The following is a 16,288-nucleotide window of genomic DNA, read 5'->3' as shown; positions in this document are numbered from 1 at the left end:
TGAGAGATCTCAAGTTTTCTTCATCGCGAGGTCTGGGTCTCTCGCTTGATAGTAGTCAATAATAGACACAGTAGTAGGACAGAATTGGTATTTGCTACCTGTACCCATAGAGTTTGACAAATATAGCCTCTTAACTGTATGACGAATAAACTGTTCTTAATGAGTTCATTGTCCTGTCCCGTATTCATCTTCATTAACTGTAATTATTTTCTGCTGTAAAGGCTCTCTCTCTAGATATCAAGTCACAGATTTGCGCCTCTAGTATACGATCGACAAAGAAGAACCCTCAATGATCATTCTCATAGGAAAACTGAAAGTTTCTATCTATAATTCTAGCTTAGTACGGAGTATATACATCCACAGCGGCCCCTCTCTGCGTGATCCAAGGTTCAGTCCCGGCCAACACCCGGACTTTTCGTGTGCCTGTCTTACCTTAGGTACTCTTCACCCCCTAAACGCAACAATATTAAGAAGAAGAATCAACAATAATTGAAAGCTTTTCTGTTCAGCTCCTTCTTGTACCAAACTTCAACAAGCTATTGACTGCTTTTTGAAGGATTGAAGGTAACTGTCGATATAATCCGTCTGTCAACGCTGAATTTGAGATCGAGTCTCCATATCAATAAGTCACTGCTATCATAACTACTGCCGATCATCAGCGACAGTATTATTAGATCTCCTGTACCAACTCTATATTCCTGTAAACAACTTTCGACATCCCTCCTCTATCTACTTAGGTGCTACTACTCCTTCCATCTATGCATTCGTGACATACACCCCGACTTTCTCTTGGGGAATCTCTCGGTAAGTGTTATTTCCCTCTATTATTCCTTTGCTTGTTCCTGCAAAAGCTGCCCCACCCCACTTCGGCCGTTCCGCTCCCTGTTATTATTGCTTTCTCCAGCCCCTCCACATCACGATACTGATCGACCTTCCTTCTCCTGCTCTGTTTCCCGCGCTCTGCCATTTGTTCTACTGCGGGTCTTAAACGACATATACTCTGTCATCGTCCTTCTGCAAGCTATCCCATACACTCGAAACTGGCTGTCGAAGCGGCAAACGAGGATAGCGGCTAAATCCATTCAGGGGAACAACAGATAGCCATTATCAGTTACCTGGGGAAGTATCAAGTCTTGAAAACCACAGAAGCTAAAGCTTAAGCTTCGGTATGATCTCTTGATTGCGTTCACCCTTCTTGGTCTCAATATTCCCTGAAAAAGGCTTTGACGGCCCTGATATTGAAGCTTATTTCAACTCTCAAAGACTGACTCGACGCCGTCTAGAACGACGACGGATTCATCCAAAGCGCTTTGTGGCTACATCTCAAGCTCGTCAACCGGGTTACTTGAATTCGAAATTCGAACCCCTATACCCTCGAAAGACCAGCGTGCTTATCTGATCCGTCTTTTTCGAATTCATATTACTACGCTGCTGTATACTTGTTCAGCCCCCAACACGGATCTTACCCCGCTTCAAGCCTTCCACAGATTCTGGGCGACTTTCAGCAATTCGAGCGCGACCACGGTATGAGAATTGGCTACAATTAAATCAAGAATTATCGTCCAAAGCTACGATTACCACAAATTAAACGAATGTAAGCGCCGACTTTCATTATCTGTTTCTGAGCCACTGTGTGGCTCGTCTGGTTGCATGCCAAACAGTACTTGATAAACCCTCACCCTCCTTCTCTGAGGCTTCTTGAGCAATTCAAACCATGATGCACCGTGCGGGGATAACCTGAGCATGATCCGATTTGCGACTATCACTCCTGTAATCCAAGAACTCTTGACTAACTTTTGATGCTGAAAGTTAGCAACCATGGTGCAGCAGCCTCCTCAAGGAGGATCGAGGAAGATCTCCTTCAACGTTTCTGAGCAATATGAAATCCAAGATGTCATTGGAGAGGGTGCTTACGGCGTCGTTTGGTGGGTGACCTCTATTGTCGATAGCGACAATCAGGCTCCGATACTGACTTGTTCCAGCTCGGCTATTCACAAACCCTCTGGCCAGAAAGTTGCCATTAAGAAGATTACACCCTTCGATCACTCCATGTTCTGCTTGCGGACTTTGCGTGAAATGAAGTTACTGCGCTACTTTAACCACGAAAACATCATTTCGATCTTGGATATTCAGAGACCTCGCAACTATGAGAGCTTCAATGAGGTGTATTTGATTCAGGTACACTCTTCAACGCACACACGCACACGTGGAGACCTTGGAAGACTGATTGCCTTGACAGGAGTTGATGGAAACCGATATGCATCGTGTCATCCGCACCCAGGATCTCTCTGATGACCACTGCCAATACTTCATCTACCAAACGCTCCGTGCACTCAAAGCCATGCACTCAGCTAACGTGCTTCACCGTGACCTGAAGCCCTCGAATCTGCTACTCAATGCCAACTGTGATCTGAAAGTCTGCGACTTTGGCTTGGCTCGGTCGGCTGCCTCGACCGATGACAACTCGGGTTTTATGACAGAATACGTTGCGACTCGGTGGTACCGTGCGCCGGAGATCATGCTGACATTCAAGGAGTATACGAAAGCCATTGATGTCTGGAGTGTTGGCTGCATCTTGGCCGAGATGCTGAGCGGGAAGCCCTTGTTCCCCGGGAAAGACTGTAAGTTGCTGTGCTTTTGGAAATTTCCTTAGTGAAGCGTTCCACGACTGACTGAGCAGACCATCACCAATTGACCCTCATTCTGGATGTTCTCGGAACACCAACCATGGAAGACTACTACGGCATAAAATCGCGCCGGGCTCGAGAGTACATCCGCTCTCTTCCCTTCAAGAAGAAGATCCCCTTCAAGGCATTATTTCCCAAGAGCAACGAATCAGCATTGGATCTCCTGGAAAAACTCCTGGCTTTCAACCCCGCAAAACGTATCACGGTCGAAGATGCTCTACGCCATCCGTATCTGGAGCCGTACCACGACCCCGACGATGAGCCCACGGCTCCCCCTATTCCCGAGGGCTTCTTTGATTTTGACAAGAACAAGGATGCACTCAGCAAGGAGCAATTGAAAAGTCAGTTGTCGCTTTATCCGTTTGCTTCAAGGAAAGACCGCTGACCAGTGATCCGCAGCCCTGATCTACGAAGAAATCATGCGGTAGAGAGACAGTGGCGTCTCCTGCAGTACTCTAAGACTGTATCCGATCCAGTGGCAACTCTCCAGCAGACTTGAGGGCAGGATGAAACTCAACCATCTCACCCGCCGATCCAGGGATGGGTTAAGCTCCTGCACATATTATCATAAGCGCATAGAAGGCTCAAGCGATATGCTCACGCATTGCACGATATCGCTATTCTCAATAGCATTCAACTTCCACGACTCGCCACATCGTTGAACGTCTTTCCACAATACCCGATTCCGCCTAGGTCCTTCTGTTGTACTGAATAGGATATCAGCGCCGGCCGTATGCTTTTGTTGCGAGCAAATTTCCACGTTGGCGTCCAGCTAGTTGTTTGTCAATGTAGATCGTCCATACCAAGTTTCTTGTATCTTGCGTCGGGTTTGATGAACGAAATTCCTTCCGGACGTGCAATGCCGTCTTTCCATTCAGTCCGACCCTGTCAGCCATAATAGTGCTTGGGTATATTGAAGAATTACTATGTCTTTACATCGTGCCTTGGAACCATCGCCAATGCGACGAAACGGCTAGGTATAAAATACAAGTACAGTAACAGTCTCAAGCACGCCTAGATCATCTCCCCTTCCTCCGCCGCATGAACGCCTCAATGCCAGCACCAACACCTTCCGGACTAGGTTTCTCCGCACAGACATCAGGCTCAAATCCATAATTCTTGACAAGGTGATCTTTCGTCGTAGGCCCGATAGTCGCAATGAAGACCCTCCTCTCCGTCCCGCTTGCACTCCCATCAACCAGCGCGCCCGCACCTCCCGCACAGGACTCTTTAGATGTAGAAAGCAACCCCAGAACACGAAGCATCGCGTCACAGCCCGTCGGCGAGAACACAACCACCCATATCACCCTCTCCTCCCCGTCCCCGTCCCCGTCCCGATCAGCCAGGGCCAAATACTCCTGTCCGGCGCGCACCGCAGCCCGAAAATCACCTTCAAAGGACTCCATCACCCCCGTCTCATACACGACAAGCTCGTCGACCTGAATCCGCTTAGTGGGAGGTAGGGATTCAGCCATGAGTGTTCTCGGTATGATATCGCGGCGCTGTTCGCCAACGAGGAAGAGGAGGGGTGGCTTTGCAGCCGGTGCATGGGCGCCTGCGCCAGCATCTCCGCCATCATACAGCGCATTATAATGCTCCAGGATCGCGAGCGCAAGTTTCTGGCCGTCTCCGGCGTCGGAGCCGTAGATCGTCGCATGGGGCAGATGGGTGTCTCGTAACGTTGTAAGGGAGCGGGCTGTCGCGGGCCCGACGGTGTACAGTATCAAGGAGCGGGATGCGTCTCTCGCTATTGAGACTGTCAGAGCCCGTTAGCTTGTGGATATTCTTTTCCTTTGACTTTTCCACCGTATCTGCTGAGGGCAGGGCAAACGTACCATCCACCTCTGTCGTGACTAAGCGCGCAAACCCCTCCACAGCACGCTGGCTGGTGAATATCAGCCCGCCGTATTTCCGCCCCGGACCGGCATTTAGACTGCCTGATGTGAAGAGATCTTTGACGGTGCGGAGGTTTGTCTGGTTGAAACGGTGCTCGAGGACTGGGACGAAGGCGGGGTTGTAGCCGTGAGCGGAGAAGAATTCCTCATAGCCATCGTGCGGGGTAGATTTCGTCTTGGGGAGCAAGATGGGCGTTGCCGATGAGGATGAGAAGGGATTTGAAGGTGAGGTTGTCATTTTTCTCCGATGTTCGATTGCTGAGCTTGTTTACTGGCGTTCATTTGATATGTGTGGGGTAAGATACGCTCGGGGAGTGAGGTGATTTGATCGGTGGAGTCTTCAGCAGAGCTGCGCGAGGAGACAGTTTTACGACCTGTTGGTTTGACCCTGCAGCAGATGTCCTATTCCAATTGATGGATTAAGTCAGGTCTTTTTAAAATATAAGTACTGTATGTACCACGACTCCCTTGGAGCCTCTTCAACTACGTCATTACTGAATGGATATACCTAACACGCTGGGGATAACACAAGGAAATTGACTGGGTCTAGTAAACTTATGTACACACTTAAAAGAAACAGAGACAACTACTGGTCGTCAAGAACGTGCAAGTACTTCTTTTCCTCCTTTCTTTCGCGCTCCGTGGCGGGAGGCAGATCGTAGTAGGAGGAGCTTCTGTAGCCTTTCTGTAGGAGGAATCAGTGTCGTTAACAAAACTTGAACGAAGGCGAATGACTTACCAAGTAGTGGAAGGTGAGGTCGCTGAGCTCGGCGGGCTCAATGCCGAGGTCCTTGAATGTCTTGGCCGTCTTGTCAATCTTCTGGTCAATGAACTCCCGCTCCACCTCATCGGCGGAGATGGTGTGCCACCAGAGGAGCTTGTTCAGGTAGTAAGCCGCAGGCTTCAGGATGGCCTTGGGAACGTTGATGTGGCGGCGGTGCTTGAGGATTTCACGGTCAACCAATTCAGCAATTTCCGCAGTAGAGTAATTCTTCGGCCCATAGAGCTCGAAAGTCTGGCCGGCAGTGGTGTCGTCGTGGAGCATCAACTCGAGGGCGGAGCCAACATCAATGGCCTATATAACATGATAAGTGTCACGCTCCGAATCGTTAGTTTGGTGCTGAGCTTACGTGAACGGGCCAGAAGCGTTCCTGCATGCGGTTGGAAGTGAAAAGGTTGGTGACACCGGCGAGCTTGTGGAGAAGATTGTCCTCGAAACCAAACATGGGAGCAGGCCGGACGATGGTAGTCTCGGGGTAAATTGAGCGAGCAACTTCCTCACCCCACCCCTGTACGATCAATCAGCATTTTCACGCAGCCACCGCTCGCTGGGGAGCCGAAACGGACCTTTGTCCTGAAAAACTCGGAGGGCGAGTTCTTGTCGGCGTTATAAGAGGAGACGTGGATAAATCTGTCAACATCGTACTTGGCGACAGCCTCGGCAATGCGCTCAGTTCCATCGACATGAACGTCGGTGTAGGAGAAGTTCCTGCGAAGCATTAGCCGTGGCCCCTCTCTTACCGAACCCCATGAAACATAACGCGGCCACTCACTTCGTGGGATATTGACGACCAACAAGGTTGTAGACAACATCGGAGTGACGGACACTCTCCTCGATAGACTGGGTATTCCGCAGGTCGTATTCCTAAGCGATGCTCGAGTTAGCCGGAGGAAACAGCCTCCATATCCTGAAATTAGATGTCCACGTACAATGAAGACAACTCTTCCAAGATCACCAGTCGGCTTGAGGTGTCTCTTAGTCATTTCCTCACGGAAGGGAACAACAACCGTGCATCCCTGGTTGGCTAGCTGCGAATCAACGTCTGTTTCCACCCTGCGGGCCACCTCGTTGACCTACCGAGCTTGTTGACAATGTAGCGACCGAGGAAGCCAGTAGCACCGAAAACAGTGGCGGTATGACCTAAAGCAAAGGTATTCATATTAGGCGAGCTGCAAGCGACGTGAATTGCTGGCGATGACTAGCATACCTCCAAGAGAGGACCTATAACAAAACTGCCTGTTAGCATCCCAGCTACCGGACAATTCCGACTCAATTGCTCTCACCGTCCGCCCTGGACCTTCAGAATTGGTTTCCCAGTTCGAGTAATCGCGACATCCTGGAGATTCCGGCGCTGCACTTGGAATTGGACCCGAGGGGCGGGGACGAATGCCCTCGACCCCAGAGCGGAATTGACGGCCCGGCACTTCTGCATGGTCTCTCTTCAGCTCGCGGTCCGAATGAGACCACCGTGTTGTGTCCGGATCGGTATTGCGTGGATTGTGAGAGAGATGGAGGTGAGAGCACAGCTCGGCAGGTAAGTTTCGGGCTTGATGCTGGACTGGTCGAAAGTCGTTCTCCAGAGAGCGAACTGCAGCACGGGACTTTTGCGCTAGTCCGAATTCGGACAGCAACCTCTAGCAATGTCAATGACCTACGATCAATACTTTGCACTGTAGGAATTTACTGCAGACTATTCATCTCCATGAGGTGAATTGGATAATTTCGAGCGAAATTCCCACCCAAAGACTAATTAACGCCAATCTATACTTGGATACTACCATCTTGTGCCCTCAGCACGTATCCCCATCTGACTATTCGGAAATTCTGATTGGACGACCAAGTTGACCAGCCATGAACTGATGGTGCCTATCCATACCGCTAATCCTATCTCTAATACTTCCCTTGACCTCTTACCGACACTGGAAGGGTTTTGGCCATCCGAAGCGGCCTCATTCTGCTCGGGTGTCTGACTGTGAGCTCCCACAGGAAGCTCATCTCTAGTGAGCCGAGCACCCTGTAGCCTGCGAACGCCCTCATGTCATTGGTACAACCATTACAGTCTGTAGGATACAAAAACGAACATGCTTGAGAAGCTCACGCAGGTCACTAATTGCGCTGAGCTCTGGCGATGAATATAGTCTTCTTGAACTCTTTTCCCTCCTTTTTGAACACTACCGGCTCCTGAATGACCTGGTAGTCGAACTTCTCGCCCATTCCGGCGTCTTTGAACAACTTCTGCATGTTCTCCAAGGTGAAGCCACGTGTTCTAACTGTCGCGCTTGCCTGGAGGAATGCATTGTGCAGGCCATTTGAGTGTTCATCCTCCGGTACCAAATCGATAATAAAGAACATGCCGTCTTTCTTTAGCCGCTCGCCAAGGCGTTTCAACGCCAAGTCAGGCTTGTCAAAGTGATGAAGGGCCATGCTCACAGCGACGAGATCGAAATCGAAGAACTCAGGCCCGGATAGATTGTCCGGCACGGGTTCAGCGAGGAGGTCGCCGTGGTAGCCATGCATCTTATCCGCAAAGCCCGTTTCTTGGGCGTTGATGTTGAATTGCTTGATCATTTCTTCGGATACGTCCATGCCAACAATATGGTCGACGAACGGTGCTAGCGCCTTGTTTTCAGATTCAGCAGCATCCTCCATCACCTTGAAGTCTGTTTGAGATACATACTGCGGAGACAGCACCAGGCCCGCAAGCATACTCGAGCATCCTGATTTTATGACCTTTTCCCGACTGGGTGTCACTCCAGGTATCACTGATCCAGGAGCGACGTCCTTGAACCTCATTGAAGATCAATTCCTGGCCTTGTCGGAATTCCTCCCTGTAGGAACTAGCTAGTTTACTGTGTGATTTGTAAGAAAGGTACTCTGCATCCACCAATGATCGCGGACTGACCTGAAATATTGTCTGTTCAACTCAGTAAAGTCCGACATCGTGACAAGTTTGAAGACTTCTGAGCGATATGTGAAGAGATTGATGTGGAAGAAATGCAAGGGAAAAGAGTAAGAGCGCTATAATCGGTTTCACCTAATTCAAGATAGCTACTATAGAGTAATAAAGACTTATGTTGAGATGGCAAGACTAAGACTGCCAAATATATACCAGCAATTCGGAGACATATCGGACACTTGTGCTAGAGGCGAACTGCTAGATCCACTACCGGGGTCCTGGAACAGTTTAGTCGCACTGATATCTTGTTACCAACTTACCATAGGCAAGAGAGGTGCCTCTCTAGTACCTTAAAATACCACATGCACATAGCTCCAATGTGGGTCAGGATGCTACCTGCTGGAACGCATTCAGAAACCGCAGTAGACGACAGAGTACATTGTTGGCGTAGCTTTGTAGGGATGTCATCTCTCCAGTAAGAGGTACTACGGCGGCGCAGAGACACCGCCCAAGCTCCTACGCAACACAGCCATCTAAGACCTAAGCAACCTTTGCTCTCACAATTCATTGAACCACTTTCCGAGTCCTTCCATCCACCACTAATTAGCTCTTCATCTCAAATACCTGAGCCTCCTCCTCTTCTTCCTTCCTAGCTACCGTCCGTGTCCTTGTATCCCGCGAAACCAGCATCTCTCCTTGACTTCTCCACCATGGAGAACCAGAAGATCTCCGATTTCCTGGCAGACCAGCTGCAACGAGCTCCAGAGCAGAGCCAGGCCTTCTTCCTCAGCTTTGAAGACTTCTGGGAACGGAAACTATGGCATCAATTGACCAACGCTCTGGTGGAGTTCTTCCAGTTACCTGAAAGCGCTCCTCAGCGGTTACCGATATTCAAGACGTTTGTTCTGAGCTTCGCCGACAAGATTAATCAGCTGAAGTTCGTCTCGCTGGGTTTGATGGCATCAACGGAATGCGCAGGTTTGTTTGAGATCCATGTTCTATTCTAGTTAGAAAGGGAGAACGCAAGGTAGCATTTGACTGACAGTCAATGGGGTGACAGATGACCAAGAGCGACTCTCCTTTCTTACATCACTTGCCGACAAAGTGAACAAACCCGACACACAAGAAGCTCACGTGTATGCCCTTGCGGAAGTTGCAAACGTGAAGCAGCGACTACAGGATTTGGATGGAGCGCAAAAAGATCTGGAAGTATGCCAGAAGGTTTTGGACTCGTTCGACTCCGTCGAGACGGTGGTGCACGCTTCCTTTTACAAAGTCAACGCAGATTACTACCACGTAAGTTGAGCGACCGATTCGCATTAATTCCTCTGCTCGCGAACTAACCATGAACGTACGCCAAGGCCAAACAAGAATTCGCCGCCTATTACAAAAACGCCCTTCTTTACCTAGCATGCATCAACCTGGAGGATCTCAGCGAGTCAGAGCGTGTCTCCCGCGCATACAGCCTGAGTGTCGCCGCCCTCGTCTCCGACACAATCTACAACTTTGGCGAACTCCTCCTGCACCCGATCCTGGACTCGCTCACCGAGACGCCGCACAGCTGGCTGCGCGACCTCCTGTTTGCCTTCAACCGCGGCGACCTTACTGCGTACGATGTCCTGGCCGGCAACATCTCCAAGAACAAGCTACTTGAGCAGCATCGCATTTTCCTCTACCAGAAGATCTCCCTGTCAGCCCTCACAGAAATGGTCTTCCGTCGACCCCCGCACAACCGCAACCTCACATTCGCGTCGATCTCCTCGGAGACGAAGGTCAAGCCTGAAGAGATCGAGCACCTGGTCATGAAGGCTTTGTCCTTGGGTCTTCTCAAGGGTGCTATTGATCAGGTTGCGCAGGTCGCTCGGATTCACTGGGTGCAGCCCAAGGTGCTGGATATGAAACAGATTGAAGGCATGCGCAATAGACTCAAGGATTGGGATGCTGGTGTGAATCAGCTGGGTCACTGGATCGAAGGAGTTGGTAAGGACGTGTGGGCTGCCTAGAAAGCAGACCAGGTAACATGATAGGTATCCTTATGAGCCCATGTTTCTGGCGTTCGAGGGTTACAAGGGTACTATTTTGCATGTATGTACGAACCTTACTAGAACACTCTCAATAACTGAAAAACTACGGGAGCGATTGGTCCTTTCCAGTCAAGGATGAGCGTTGCCTACAAGGAAATTGTAAAATACCAAAGGGGAGGATATACCTATGGAATGATGTGACGGTGATGTATAAACACTAGCCCTAATGTCGAGCCAGACCCCTAAATTCAAGTCCAGACCCCAGGCTTCAAAGAAGAGACGATCCTAGTAAGACACATCCAACCACCCAAGCAGGCCACCAGACACACCACACAACCACCTGTGTCCACATGCCCCAGACATTCCATCCGAATGCTGCCTGAGTCAGAACCGTCTCAACCGTCACGCCTGAGTACCAACATGCCCCAATGAGAACCGCAGGAGGAGAAAGGACATTTAAGACTAGCAAACCAAGTATAGCGATGGGGTACCGCAGAGCAGCTTTCGTCTGGGGACTGATGCGCTTGACGAAACTAAGTGGTGCACAGAGTAGGCCAACCATGAAAGAAAGAGAGAAGTTCAATGTGGCAAGGGTAGAGAGGAACAGGCCGAGCAGAAGGAGGGAGAAGGATTTAGTCAGGAAATATTGCTGAGTTGTTGGAGGAGAACTAACCCCATGGTTCAAGAGGGCTGACACGATGAGGGGGAGGATGACCCCAGCTCCGAGACAAGTGTAGGTCGCGGTCGTATAGTACTGTTGACATTGTTAGAGATCTTGCGGGACCACGTTCAGTGCAGAAGTGAGGAGACCGACCTTGTGATGGATGTTATTGAAGATGAAAAGAGGGACCAGGCCAAGCAGGTGTAGCCCGATAACTAGTGTGAGCGGGAGCGCCAACTGTCGCTCCAGGACGCTGCCAGGACTGGGTAGCTCCTTGGGATTTGAGTCATTCAATTCGCCATTTGTCTCAGCATTCGTTGCTTGATCGGCCGGAGACTTCTTATCCTGGGGACCTTCTCCTTTCGTGGTAGAGGTCGCGAGAGCGTGCATATAGTAGCCCGTACGCATCCACAAAGCAATCGCCATGATGGTGAAGTTCCCAGCAATCAGCATCGCACTTGGAAGGTAAGTACCTATGCTGACGAAGCGATTGGTGTGCATCAGCAGATAGAAGAAGAAACTCTGGTGAAGGTGTTCGAGCAGGTTGTTGAGACTGCGACAGAGACTCTCCACGGTTCGACCTAGAGCCATCTCATCTTGCCAGCCATCTCCCTTCGTTTGCAGAGTGATCGCATCAATGTGGTACGGTATGAAACTACTATGTGCCCCGGTAGCGTGTCCGAAGCCCTGCTTGACCATACCCCTAAGGATTGTCTGCAGGCGCTTTTGATAGCTATCATCATGCTCCCACATTTCCTGCAGGCTGGTTCCGATTCCCATCTGACCCCCGGCGATTGAAATGACCGTATTAAATAAATCCAGATTGGGCAGTTGCCCGTTGACGCCATCGTAGACGATATGTAAAGACTCGAATCGATGATCGAAGGGGTATTCAATAACGAGTCCCCCCTGTAGGGCACCGCTCTTCAGCGGCAGAGGCTGGACCGAGGGCGGTTGCATGTCATGATACGCATCGATCCACGCCTGAGTTCCAGATTTGCTGTCTGGTGGAAACAGAAAAATGATATCTTTGGACCACAAAGACCAACCTAGAGACGATCGTCATCAGCACGGCTTGAATGACCCCTTCTCCACACTGCATCGCGATAAGTTTCGACCCACGCTTAAAGTATCTTGCCAGCGTCAGCGCAAGGCTGACCCCATTCAAGTTCAATTCCCCATCAGCAGTCTTCCAAGCAGCAACCAGCACAATCGCCTCCGTGGCATCGCCCCGCGGCGCATGGATGATCGCGTAGACATTCTGTCCCTCATGCGTGATGCCCGAAGAAGTGTACTCGTACTTCTGCGTCGCAACTTTCAACCCGGCCGCTCGCAAGACCGACTGTATCTGATCGGAAATTCTAGTCGCAGATTTGGAATTAGCAATGGGACCACCAGACCACACGGCTAAGCGGTAGAAAGGTGTAGCAGCAACGTCTCGACGTACACCGGTGTCAATTCACTATCCTTCGCCTCCTGACCTTCCTGATTCCCAGAATTCAGCAAACTTTCGAGTTCCCTCTTATACCCGCGAAAGATGTTCTGTTCGCTGCCTGAAAAGTATGCATGAACCTGGCCAGGCAAAAGCGCATTCTCGGAGATGTATGTTCGACGGGCGTATTCGTCGAGGGGAAGGAGAAGAAGCCAGACCACTCCTGCGATTATGCAAAGAAGCGAAAGTATATACGGCAGGCGCACGAAGAGAAACTGGGGATTGCTCCGCAACCTGCGGATCACGGCTGTCATCCGGTCCCTGTCAGCTTAGGTCTATCTGAAGCTGCGTCTGATGATATTCTGGGGTAGATGCTAGGGGATGAATGGCGCGCATTGAGATACAATTTGCCGATAGACCAAGTCTCTGCGCGTAATTTCGAAGTATTTAACTTACATTTCAATGCCATGGAATTAAAGACATTCGGAAGTATCTTCCCATGCCGAGTGTTGTTGTAAAATTGCTTAGAGGGCAAGTTGAATGTATTGGAACCAGCATCTCCGCAATAGCTGGTATCTAAATTTACGTCGGCCGGTAGTGACCACCTACACAACTCGCTCTAAGAGACTACAAGTGATGCAAATGAATTAACAAAATTTTCCCTGATACACTTAATGCTTCATTAACAAGTATTTATTGATTAATATGCACACAAAATTGAAATTTCTTCCTGCTGAGTGTGGTAGCTTCAAGGACCGAGGCGTTGATTCGTGCCCAGATAGCTCAGAGGAGTGGGCCTCTCACCCCCTACGGCTGCCGTCGCCGTAGGAAGGACACCATAACGACCATAGGTTTTCTGATCTACTGACACATAATGTGGCAGTCGTCCCAGTAGGTTCAGCTTTCCCTCAATCCATCTCAGGATCTTCTCTGGTGGAACAAGCACCTTGAGATACCCGAGGCCGACTAGAGAATGACACGTTAGTTTTAAAGCAAGAGAGCACAATGATAGGGAATACTCACGTAGATAGCCTATTATAATAGCGCTCAGGTGGCCCAAGAAGCTCGTGTTCGGCATGAATATCGATACGAGAGCACATGCGAATAGTGGTGACGTCCAGGTCGGAATCTTCGCTGTCCCAAGACTATGAATAATTAGATGATCTGAGGACTTCAACGTGACTCGTTCCAAGTTGGGATACCTGAAGTATGGGTTTGACTTAAATGTCTTAATAGCTTCAGAGCCTAGCAATAGGAACACCCAGACACTAAGGATATGTTAGAAATACTTTCACTTTCTGAGGTCTTCAAATCCCACCTTGCCCCAACCACAGCAGTGTTGCTGTGCAGGATGAATTTCTCAATCAGGATGTATATACCGGCTGGGAAGGTTGAGAGAGCTGCACACAGATATTAGCCCACTGCAACCTGAGGTCTCCTTGATAGGGCCTTTCTGCGGTTTCCGAAACCAAATGGGGATGACATACGGCCAAGAAATAAAGCAACTGCGGTCAATGTACCATGCTCAGCTTCGAATCGCTCCAGCAACGGTGTGAGAGCTAGCAGATTCACGAAAGCGTGAAAAAACCCGACGTGAATAAATGGATAGGTGTTCAGTCGGTACACTATTTTCTCGCGTCAGTACCGTTCGCACGCAAAGACGTAACAATCGACTGCAGATTGGGCGGCACGGCAGAGATGGACATACTGCTACCAATTCCGATTTCACTCGGCGTCAATGATCCCCATTGTACCACGCCCCATATAGTTTGTAGCTCGAGCAACCAAAATACAACGATGGCCAACAGCACAAGGCGTGTGAAAAGTGGTAATCGGAGCACATACGATCTCACCCTGGTAGGGTTGAATGGTAATGGCGGTAATGCGGCCGGGATTGCCATGTTGCTTGGTAGAGAAATGGCACGAAATTCCCCAATTCACAGAAAGTGCGAACGATTTGAGTACGCCGAAGGTGATGGTCAAGGTAGGAATAAGGTGGATGAGTGTTCTGTTTGATTTGTGTAGAACTCTGCTGTTGTATCGAGATCGAAGGGAAAGGGTTGACGTCGGTACAACCGAGGAAGCAAAGTCAAGGAAATCGAGGTCGTGATTCATCAATCAGGCAAGGACAATGCACTATATGTCGTAAAGCGGAATTGCCAGTGCCCAGTGGCAGTGTCTAGGATGAATGCAAACAATTCAGAAGCCAGAAAACATGCGATGCGGACCACACGACTCGGAAAGTTCGATGTCCTTTATGCAGAGATAGTCCAAATAATATAAAACCTGTAAGACTAAACCGTGAGCTCGAACAAACACAAGGAGGTAATGCAGCAGCACTGAATTTGGAACTGAAAACGATCAATGCTCAGGGCTCTTTGAGGCTACTTTGTCTGAGTGGGCTCTTCAGTAACGCGGATCACGGGGTCACGTGTGCGATAAGCGCTATCGGTCCAGGGAATCTCTCAGTGATGCATAAATACGAAAGTTGATACTGGAAGTTTGCAATCTCATTTCTTCTAGCTCATTAAATCATGATCAATTATATATGAGATTTATATCTGACTTATAACATCAGATTACAGGTACTGCTGGAACCACGCAACAGCCTGGTAGAAGGCCTGCTCCTTGCAGAACTTGAAGTGCTTGTTGCTCAAGTCAGCGCGGACAGCGAAGCCATGTGTAACGCCGCTGAACAGATTAATCTGCCAGGGCTGACCTGTCTTGATCAGAATATCCTCGGACTCGTGACGGAGCTGAGTGGTGAATATGTTGTCGATTTCTAACATATTCTCAACGTCAGTTATGATATTGATAGTAACCTAACCCATCCTCGCGGACCAACTTACCGGAGGCAGCGATAGAAAGAGGACCAGCGATGGCAGCTAGCTCCTCCTTGGAGATAAAGGAGGGATGAGCGGTGTAACCGACGTCGATCTTACCGGGCTTCAAGAAGCGGCAGACATACTGATCGAAAGAGCCTTGTTAGGAACGGGATACACCAACATAGACACCTTGCAGGTTTCAAAGCATGTAACTTACCTTGCCACCAAAGCAGTAACCGACACCGGCGATTCTCTTGACTCCCAAGTCCTGCCTGAGGTACTTGATTGTAGACTCGACAACAGGGTCAACGTTGGCGATCTGGTGCTTAGGAAGCCAGGAGGGAAGATCAGCCTTGCCGGATTCCATGTCACTGAGCTTGATAGCGTCCTTCTGGAAGAGATCGGGAATAACGGCGAGGTATCCATTGGCAGCGAATTCGTCGGCAAGCAGCTGGGCGTTGACATAGATACCGAAGATGTCGCTCAATATGACGATGGCCTTCTCGGGGCTCTTGTTGTCCTTGGGGTATGAGATGTAGGTTTCAACTTTGGAGACTCAGCACCGAGACCAGCTGCGTTCAGAAAGGGGTAGCAAGGCTACTTACCACCCTCGACAGTCTTGATTTCTCCAGCGGGATTGCCTTCGTGCTTGAAACCAGAGGCACAGCAAGCTCCGGGTGGGTTGGATGCCATCTTTAAAGGATATGAGTATAGAAAGCTGCGTGAAGAGCGTACTTTGGACAAAGACTGTGAAATATGGGAAAAATAGCTGATAGATAACGCGGGACAGTCGCCCCTCTTAAATGCCCGAAGAAACATCAAGGAACATCCATCCAATTCGATTTCGACGCAGCGGCCCCCCATCCCCACTCTTGCCTCTCATGGACGCTTACTAATGGTTTACTCTTTCACGTATTACGAGGCTGCAAGATAAAGGAGCTTTGGCAGAAGTGCCTTGTCCATTGATACGATCTAGAATAATGTTTGAATAGCTGTGGAAACTAACCGGCCCTTGTCACAATCCCTCTGCAACGTCTGTCTGACATTGTTGACCTCCACCAAGCCACCGAGGTAACTGAGGCATCGG

The 16,288-nt window shown here is 49.6% G+C and overlaps 7 protein-coding genes across 7 annotated transcripts; 2 read left to right on the top strand and 5 right to left on the bottom strand.

Annotated features, from left to right (window-relative positions):
• Nucleotides 1-1,818: 1,818 nt before the first annotated feature.
• Nucleotides 1,819-3,115, top strand: Aspvir_009986 (mitogen-activated protein kinase; the record flags this gene model as incomplete). Its single annotated transcript, XM_043273123.1, has 5 exons — nt 1,819-1,925; nt 1,983-2,178; nt 2,240-2,621; nt 2,681-3,028; nt 3,087-3,115. The coding sequence occupies 5 exons, from the start codon at nt 1,819-1,821 to the stop codon at nt 3,113-3,115; spliced, it is 1,062 nt and encodes a 353-aa protein (XP_043129058.1).
• Nucleotides 3,116-3,706: 591 nt separating this feature from the next.
• Nucleotides 3,707-4,820, bottom strand: Aspvir_009985 (uroporphyrinogen-III synthase HEM4; the record flags this gene model as incomplete). The annotated part of the gene is made up of 2 exons (XM_043273122.1): nt 3,707-4,443; nt 4,523-4,820. 2 exons carry the CDS (start codon nt 4,818-4,820, stop codon nt 3,707-3,709), a joined length of 1,035 nt encoding a protein of 344 aa, XP_043129057.1.
• A 348-nt stretch (nt 4,821-5,168) lies between these two features.
• Nucleotides 5,169-6,795, bottom strand: Aspvir_009984 (complex I NDUFA9 subunit family protein; the record flags this gene model as incomplete). Its single annotated transcript, XM_043273121.1, has 9 exons — nt 5,169-5,267; nt 5,322-5,657; nt 5,713-5,871; nt 5,930-6,071; nt 6,136-6,227; nt 6,293-6,387; nt 6,441-6,503; nt 6,571-6,584; nt 6,647-6,795. 9 exons carry the CDS (start codon nt 6,793-6,795, stop codon nt 5,169-5,171), a joined length of 1,149 nt encoding a protein of 382 aa, XP_043129056.1.
• A 674-nt stretch (nt 6,796-7,469) lies between these two features.
• Aspvir_009983 (class I SAM-dependent methyltransferase) lies at nt 7,470-8,303 on the bottom strand (the record flags this gene model as incomplete). The annotated part of the gene is made up of 3 exons (XM_043273120.1): nt 7,470-7,982; nt 8,041-8,212; nt 8,266-8,303. 3 exons carry the CDS (start codon nt 8,301-8,303, stop codon nt 7,470-7,472), a joined length of 723 nt encoding a protein of 240 aa, XP_043129055.1.
• A 666-nt stretch (nt 8,304-8,969) lies between these two features.
• Aspvir_009982 (proteasome regulatory particle lid subunit RPN9) lies at nt 8,970-10,262 on the top strand (the record flags this gene model as incomplete). The annotated part of the gene is made up of 3 exons (XM_043273119.1): nt 8,970-9,237; nt 9,320-9,555; nt 9,621-10,262. The coding sequence occupies 3 exons, from the start codon at nt 8,970-8,972 to the stop codon at nt 10,260-10,262; spliced, it is 1,146 nt and encodes a 381-aa protein (XP_043129054.1).
• Nucleotides 10,263-10,551: 289 nt separating this feature from the next.
• On the bottom strand, nt 10,552-14,277 carry Aspvir_009981 (GPI-anchor transamidase subunit GAA1; the record flags this gene model as incomplete). Its single annotated transcript, XM_043273118.1, has 10 exons — nt 10,552-11,037; nt 11,098-11,993; nt 12,067-12,305; nt 12,392-12,683; nt 13,181-13,342; nt 13,400-13,521; nt 13,579-13,644; nt 13,695-13,776; nt 13,864-14,001; nt 14,085-14,277. 10 exons carry the CDS (start codon nt 14,275-14,277, stop codon nt 10,552-10,554), a joined length of 2,676 nt encoding a protein of 891 aa, XP_043129053.1.
• Nucleotides 14,278-14,955: 678 nt separating this feature from the next.
• Aspvir_009980 (dienelactone hydrolase family protein) lies at nt 14,956-15,894 on the bottom strand (the record flags this gene model as incomplete). Its single annotated transcript, XM_043273117.1, has 4 exons — nt 14,956-15,158; nt 15,226-15,343; nt 15,419-15,747; nt 15,807-15,894. 4 exons carry the CDS (start codon nt 15,892-15,894, stop codon nt 14,956-14,958), a joined length of 738 nt encoding a protein of 245 aa, XP_043129052.1.
• Between the last annotated feature and the right edge of the window lie 394 nt (nt 15,895-16,288).

This window comes from Aspergillus viridinutans (assembly GCF_018404265.1).
Source record: "Aspergillus viridinutans IFM 47045 DNA, scaffold_9, whole genome shotgun sequence".
Classification (NCBI taxonomy): Eukaryota; Fungi; Ascomycota; class Eurotiomycetes; order Eurotiales; family Aspergillaceae; genus Aspergillus; species Aspergillus viridinutans.
The sequence above is the reverse complement of the archived record's forward strand: the minus strand, read 5'-3'. Positions and strand labels throughout refer to the sequence as shown.